The following is an 8366-nucleotide window of genomic DNA, read 5'->3' on the forward strand; positions in this document are numbered from 1 at the left end:
AATAGATAAGCAAGTGTAGCATATCCCTACAATGGAAAAACTTTTTTTTACTTATTTGACAGAGACAGTGAGAAAGGGAACACATTTTACTTATTTGACAGAGAGAGAGACAGCGAGAGAGGGAACACAAGCAGGGGGAGTGGGAGAGGGAGAAGCAGGCTTCCCACTGAGCACCCTGGGATCATGACCTGAGCCAAAGGCAGATGCTCAACCAACTGAGCCACTCAGGCGCCCCTCTACAATGGAATATTATGCAGCCATAAGTTATGTGGTATTGATACATGCTACAGCATAGATTAGCTTTGAAAGCATTATGTTAATTGAAACAAGCCAGACATAAAAGGCCACAGTGTGTATGATGCCATTTACATGAAGTGTCCAAATTGACAAATCCATAGAGTAAACTCATGGTGGGGAGAGAGGAAGGGAAATGGGAAGTGACTTCTAATGAGTATAGGGTTTCTTTGTGGGGTGAGGAAGATGTGCTGGAATTAAACATTGATGATGGTTGCACAGCTGTGTAAATAAACTAAAAACTACTAAATTGTATACTTTAAAAATGTTAGTTTCATAGTATATGAATTTTATCTCAACAAACAAGGTTATTTTTTTAAATTTTATTATGTTAATCACCATACATTACATCATTAGTTTTTGAGGTAGTGTTCCATGATTCATTGTTTGCATATAACACCCAGTGCTCCATTCAATACGTGCCCTCTTTAATACCCATCACCGGGCTAGCCCATCCCCCCACCGCCTCCCCTCTAGAACCCTCAGTTTCAACAAACAAGGTTTTAAAGAATACATGAAATAAATAGGCTAACAATTAAAAAAACCCCAAACCTTGGCATTGGTGACACAGGATCAAAAAAATGGCACTATTTTAATTTCCCAAGGGAAGCAGATTCAGATTTCTCTGTTGGTTTCATCCCAGTATCCCGACTCTGCTTAATGGTTCCCATTCTCATTACCATGTGACCCTCATGTTCTCAATCTAAAGTTCCCAAACTCCCCCAATCAGTCCCCTTCTCAATTCTTAATCTTGGTTTTTCCACTTTATACCAAGCATCTTGAATTGGTTTATCTTGACACGTCACACCATTTTTAAAGAAATAGTTGCCAGACGTAATTTGTGGCCTATGTCGATGATCCTCAAGTATTTTGAATTTATTTTAAATGTCATTGTAGATGCAGACACATTAAAATGTGGCTTTTGCGATTCTTCGCTTGGAATGTGTGCTCTGCCAATGGTTTCTTCTCAGCTTCCATGCACGTCTGTCACTGGCTGTTGCTCCTTATTTATCAATAGCCAGTTGCAGACCTTGGAGTTTAAACTTTCTTCCTGCAGCTGCCTCATTCACAGCCCACGTGTAAAGCAAATTTTTTTTTCAGTTTCCTTCTTTCAGAATTAGGCAGAAGAGAAAGTAAGAGAAATGTGGAACACTGTCTTTGAGATGATGTTAGCTCCTCTCCTACCTCCTGTCTACTGTTGGTGCTTTTCCATCTTTATGTCTGCCTTTGTTCAGTTTCCTTTTCCTACTGAGATTATAGGAATTAGAGACACTCAGGGTTGGAATCATTTTTTCCACTGGTTTACAAACAAGCTGGGTAAGCCATGGAATCCTTTTCCACAAAGATTTTGCTTTGATTTTTACAAGCATTAAAGGAAGAAGTAAAAATCATTTCATGGTATTCCAGGGGAGAAAGGGCCTAAAATTCATCCAAATTCTTTCCCATTGTACGCTAGTCCACTCAGGACTGACTCTAGAACTGCCCATTTGACTTAGTGTCATATTAGAGATGTGACTTCAGGCACATCACTGCATCTTCTTGTTCCTCAGCCCTCACGTGTATAACCCCTGGGGCACTCCAGAGAACAGTTACCCAAACCTGCCTAGCAAGTCAGTTCTGCAGAATATTGGTGGGTTACCATTCTCTTCCCCTGCCTCCCTTCCTCCCCTTTCTAGGCTTCTGTGCAGTGCCAGGCAAATATGCTCGGCACATGGTGCTTTCACAACTGTAGATGAACAGAAAATATCAGTCAGTCAGCAAGTATAGTGAACAAAGTGCATGACTGCTCAGAGACAGGTTGCTCTCCTGAGCCACGCTGTCAACACATCTTCTGGGTGCCCACCCCAGCGGGCTTCATTGTCTCACCTGCAGACAACCCTTGGCCCAACAGGTGCTGTCTTCTGAGCCGACTTACTTGTCTGACAGGCAAGCAGCTGGATTTCTTGTCCTAACAGTTGCCACCTTTCTCTCTCCCTCCTAGCTGTCCTTGATCCATCCCTCCCTCCCTCCCTCCCTCGCTCCCTCCCTTCCTTCCTTCCCTCCCTCCCTCCATCCCTGTTCCCCATCCTTCCTTCCTTCCCTCCCTTCCTGTCCCCCATCCTTTCCTTATTTCCATTGGACATCACTTTCAGCTTCTTCTGAACCTTTCTTTTTCAAATACTTCACAGTGTCCTTGCCATGCCACTTCCCATGGGGCAGCCAAGTGTTGGCTTAGTGTCTCATGACACTCATGATAACAGGGATGTTGGAAAGTGTGTACCAAACTGTGGTCTGTCAAATATAAGCCTTCCCAAATATTCTATGCAGAAAGGTTCTGGGACTATATAACCTTAGGAAATACTATTTATGCCTCTTACCCATGGTGAGTCCCACTGCTGATTCCTCAGACAAGCCCTGTGAGAAAGAACCTGTTGAAACTGTTTATTTTCAAGCTCCCCAAACTTTTTGCCAAGAAACTGTCTTTCTGGCTAATAATAGCCACTGACATGCAGGAGAAGTAGTGTTTGTGGACCACAGTGTGAGAAACATTTAACTTGATGCTCTCTGAGATCGGTTCCAGATCTAGAGCTCTGGTGTATTCATTAGCTGATGGTTCCCTTGAAAGGCACAAGGACCTAACATGGCAGGAATGTGATGCTGGACAAGCAATCTTCAGTGGGGGAGGAGGAGCATATTAATCAAGGTTCTTCTGAGAAACAGAACCAACAGGGGGTGTGTGTGTGTATACAAAGAGGGAGAGAGGTTGAGACAGAGATTGAGATATTGAAGGAATTGGCTCACATGAGTGTGGAAACTACCAAGTCCAAACACTGCAGGTCAGGCCAACCAGCCTTCATGAGCTGCTGTTGCATTTCAGGTCCCACGGCAGTCTGCTGTCACAATCCCCTCTTCCTCAGGGGACTTCAGTCTTTTCCTATTAAAGGCCTTCAACTGAATGGAGGAGGGCCTCTCATGATATGGAGGGTAATCTGTTTTACCCAAAGTCTACTGATTTAAATGTTAATCTCACCTAAAATTACCTTCACAGAAATATCTTGAATAATCTTTGACCAAATAGATGGGTACTGTGGCCCAACCAAGTTCACACATTAGATTAACTGTCGCCATGGGGAGGGCAGTTACGGTGATAAGTCCTTGATGACCATGAGCCACTGGGGAATGACACCTTGAGGGGAGGAGTGGGCACAGAAAACAGTGCCCAATTTATCTTTTTGCTGTGGCCCTGGCTATAGCAGTTATGTTTCAAAAGCATTGGCCAGTAGGTCTTGCTCATTAAAACATGTTTTGAGATCGACACGTAGAATGGAGACAACCAGGCACATTAATTCTGTGGCATAGAGGTGATCCGCTATGTGCTTCTCCTGCGAGTAACAGAGAGAAAATCTTTAGCAATCTCTCACATGGTATAGGATGAGCTGTGAGCTTTCATCTCTGTCATGAATGAATGAGGATTTATGTAACACTTTTAATTAAAGTAACTGCAAGGGGATGGAAAGAACTCTTTAGTAAGTGACTGTAAGGAGTGGATAATGCCCTTCCCCTCCCCACCTGGGGAAGATGAGGCTCAGCCACTAATTGGTGTAATTAGCACTGAAAGTGGGAAGATTTCCCCCTTTCTCTCTTCTCTTCAGCTTCGGAGCACCTAGCTCTTTGTTTTTGCATGCTTGGCTTCCCCTTCTTTCCTTTATGAAGTTCAAGTTGCTTTGGGGTTTTCCTTGAGACCCCTTTTCAGAAAGTAATTGGGAGACTCAATCATACCCCCCAGGGTGACTGTGCTGTCTAGTCCTGGGTGAAGCTAGGAGTCAAAAGTTAGTCTCTGGTTCTTTAGAATCCCTTGTTAGAGTTGGTTTGATGTGTTTTTTAGGAAGTCCTTCTATGGTAAGCTTGAATTTATCATTGAGGAAAGGCTCTTGTCTTTTTAAAAGAAGGCAACCCCCAAAACAGAGCAGAAACATGTGCTAATTTGTGTGTTGCTGTGGACATAATTGAATACAAATTTTATTTCCTACTACACCTGTTACTCGGAGAGAAGGGAGGAGAATAAAGTTGGAAGAAAGAGGAGACAAAGGCTTAGAATGTAATTAACAATAATTGAGGAAAAATAGTCACTCAAAGGGTTTTTCCAAGGAGGCTGATCCCGCTGACAAAAATGGCTCTGTTCTCTTTGCTGTTTCCTTGTGATGCAGGAGAACATGCAGGAGAACCTCAGGGATCAGAAGCTCTGGGGAGCCTCTGATTTGAGCTCCCTATACAGGGTAAGAAGAGGCTTTGTGAATCACATAGAAACCAACTGCTGGTGACTGGGGACAGTGCACAAAGGGGCTTTTGATGCCAGGCTGGTTTAAAGTTCAAAAGCCAAAACCAAGCTTCTTTCAGAAGTTTTAGCTCTAGTAGGTTTGAGTGCATTATTTGAAAGGTGTTCTATTAAAATCTGAGGACATGGCTTACATGTAGCATTACTTGGCAGATCCTTTACATACTATTGAGAAATAGTTGACTCTAAAGTGTTTTATTTCTTCAAATCCTATGCTGATTTTATATCCCCTTAAATATAATAATGGGTTATGGGTAGTGTTTTTGTTTCCCTAATATTGAGTGCTCCTTTTTTATTAAAAGTATAATTGAACTTGAATCTGTATCTAGTAGAAGCATAACTGATGGGATCACCAAATCATAATTTAGAAAGCTCTTTCCATATTGCTGTAGTTGCAAAGCTTGGTTGCACAGTATAATCACCCAAGAAGCTTTGAAAAATCTCAATATCCAGACCATTTTTAAAAAAATGGGTAAGGCCCAGACATCAGTATTTAAAAAATTCAGAGAAGGGCATCTGAGTGGCTCAGTCGTTAAGCGTCTGCCTTCTGCTCAGGTCATGATCCCAGGGTCCTGGGATCGAGTCCCACATCAGGCTCCCTGCTCCACGGGAAGCCTGCTTCTCCCTCTCTCGCTCCCCCTGCTTGTGTTCCCTCTCTCGCTGTCTCTCTCTCTGTCAAGTAAATAAATAAAAAATCTTAACAACAACAACAAAAAATTCAGAGAATTCCAGTGTGCAGAGTTGAGAACCACTTATCTAAGTGAAATTAAACTTTGTAGGGCTGGTAGACCTAATATGCAGTAGTACATGTTATAAAAAAAAAAAAACAAAAACCATCTCTTTGCCCAGCACCCCCTGCTGGTCCTCCTGGAGCTCTGTTGGTTTCAATGGGACTAAAAGCTCAGGGTCCTTTCTGCCTTCCTTCCAGGGGCATTCAGATAAATGTTTGCCAGTCCACTTGCTGGAATTAAAAAAGCTCTGATTTCCAGATTCTGTAAATTCTCCCAGCATGGTCAATTTTACCCTACCAATGTGCTACTGGGGAGCATGGGGTTGGGAGGAGAAGTGTACAGTTAGCTCCCATGGGCCAGTGTAAGCCCGCTCCAGACACCAGCGCCTCCTTCTCAGCTTTAGATTTGCTCACCCCCTCCTCTGTGCCCACCCCCAGATACTCCTGTCTCCTTTAGGTGGCACTAGTGGTTTGAGCCACCTAGATGAATACTTTTATGTTGTATGGTGTTCTGCTCAGCTAACAGAGCACCTCCCCCACCACTTAAAGAGTATAGATAACCTTGGGAAAACACCAAGGGAATGTGTTGAAGGCTGGGAATATTTGGGCAATCAGCATTCTGGGTTGTACTTTAACCTGTGAGCTAAGGTGAGTTATAGATACAGCTCTAGGTGCTCTAGCTGACTATAGGAGGTTTCTGAGCCTGCTGAGTTGAGGGCCAGGCTCTGAATCAGAATAAATTCACCAAAGCTAACAGCGGGGCTCCTGGGAGGGAGCCTGCCAGCCTTCTCTGGTTGACTGACTTCTACCTCAACACAAGCTACATGCCCCTAATTCTCGTCCCCACTCACCACAAAGCACTTTCACGTGACTTTTCTCATTGAATCGCTTCAGCACACTTAGGAAGGCCAAGCAGATGCTATCTTCGATCTGCAGGTAAAGAATTCTGCTGAAGCTCGGAGAGGTTAAGTGCTGTGACTCACCCAAGTTTGAGCAACTTAGCCAAGCCATAAGTGGTAGAGCCCGTGACTTGAACCCAAAGCTTCTGACCCCAAGTTTAATGCTCTCCTGACACATGGCCTTGGTCTGTCAGCCATCTCCACAGACACATGGGGTAGGCAACTTAGGTAGAGAAGGAAGTGAGATGAAAGGCAGCAGATTCCTGCCTTCCGGTATTGTGAACTAATTCTTTGCCAGTCCTGGTTTAGAAAGCATGCTTCCTGAAATGAATGTGATCTGACAAAGAACATGTTCCAGCTTGGTAAATATTAAGTTGAGGGTGCAGGACAAATGGCTTATAGAATATGAATGGCACTGATGAACTGTAATTCCAAAAATAGAATCAGGAACAACCTCTGTCAAGAATGAGTCAGACCTAGAGGACACCTGGGACTCCAAGAAGTGGCTTCAGAAATATGGTTTGAAAGCCCAGAAGCTGACCTTTTATGACGTCCTTGCTGACTGCTGCTTCCGCCATGCTGATGGAGTTGTTGATGTGAAAGCCAAACCAGAGGATGAGTCCGTGCAGACCAGTGCGGTGAGTGAAGTGAACTCCTGGGCCGGGCTGTGGGCTTCCCTTGATGTCTTGGGTGGGTAAGTCCTCCCCCAGATCAGAACCCAGGGCAGGGACCAAGATTGAGAGGCAGTGTGGAGGGAGACCAGCTTGGGTTTTCCTGAAGGAAGATACCCTTGTGTTTCCCACCTTGCAGTTCTCTGAATGGTACTTGTGGGAGTGGAGACCAAGTCTGGGAATGGTTTCTGAATATAAGTGGATTATACAATAATCATACATAAGCCAGGAGCTGGGTTTGTAGAAATTCAGGCATTACGGGTCTCGGAATTATTCAGCCTTTTCAAAAGAGAAGCCCTTTGTTTCCCCATATTGAATGGAAGAGAGAAACTGCTGGTGAAGATGCCCGAAGCCGGCATCTCTATGGTCCTCTTGTATTGTCACTCTCTTAAAGATGCATTAGTCTAGTGACTACAAGCCAGCATCTAGTGGATTCCCAGTAAATACAAAATCAAATCCTCTAAGGGATCATAGCACCGGAAGGGTGTGTATTTAAAACTCTTGAAAGGTATAGTTCTGTTGCGTGAATGGGTCTGGAAGGAATACATCTTCTCAAAGTGCCTGACTCTGGCTCACAAGTGAAGGATAATGAATGAGTGGCTCCTAAACTTTAGCATGAGTGAGTCAGTGGGTTTGAGGTGGGGCCCAGATGATGCTGAAGCTGCTGGTCCAGAGGCCATACTCTGAGAAACATTGATTTGTAGACAGTACTCAGAAGATTATCGCAAGTTTAGAATTACAGAAAGACTAAAAAGTATCACGATATGAAACAAAATCAGTATAAAGTAAATATTCCAAAATTGTAAAATTGAAGGAAAACCCTTTTAGAAGGTAATAAAGGCCCAGGTCCACACTGTGAAGTGAGAACCAAAATGTGAGCAGCAGAGCAGATGTGCCAGTAAGAGCAGCCCAGAGGAGAACTGGAGAGGAAATCAAGGTTCTCTGATAAACTGTCACTTTATGTGTCCTCCAAGGCTCCAATTCAGTGTCACCACTGAGGTGTCTGGCAGTCCTACAGAGGTGAGACCCCACTCTCTTTGCCACTCCTTAGGCTGGCTGGCCACTGGGCTCAACAGGTCCTCCTGAGGAAGGGCTCCTTCCTTGGGGGCTCCATCAGCCAAATGATGTAGTGTTTTATCCCTCATATTGCCGTGTGTTTACAGTGAACTGCAAGGAGGAAAATGTAAAAATTGGATGAGAAAAATGCAGAATTGGGGTGCTTGGGTGGCTCAGTTGGTTAAGTGTCTGACTCTTGATTTTGACTCAGGTCATGATCATTGATGATCATGATCATCAAACCCGGGTCATGAGATTGAGCCCTGCTTTGGACTCCACTCTGAGTATGGAGCCTGCTTAAGATTCTCTCTCTCGCTCCCTCTCCCTCTGCCACTTGCATTCTCTCTCTCCTTCTAAATAAATAAATAAATAAATAAATAAATAAATAAATAAATAAATAA

At 43.8% G+C, this 8366-nt stretch overlaps 1 protein-coding gene across 1 annotated transcript in view; it reads left to right on the top strand.

Annotated features, from left to right (window-relative positions):
• The window catches only part of VWA3B (von Willebrand factor A domain containing 3B), a 214933-nt gene that overhangs the window by 78889 nt on the left and 127678 nt on the right, over positions 1-8366 (top strand). The window contains exon 9 of the mRNA XM_035001730.1: positions 6680-6876. Within this exon, the coding sequence (XP_034857621.1) occupies positions 6680-6876 (197 nt within the window). The remainder of the gene's footprint in view (positions 1-6679; positions 6877-8366) is intronic.

This window comes from Mirounga leonina, unplaced genomic scaffold (assembly GCF_011800145.1).
Source record: "Mirounga leonina isolate KUSES-001 unplaced genomic scaffold, KU_Mleo_1.0 Mir_125, whole genome shotgun sequence".
Lineage (NCBI taxonomy): Eukaryota > Metazoa > Chordata > Mammalia > Carnivora > Phocidae > Mirounga > Mirounga leonina.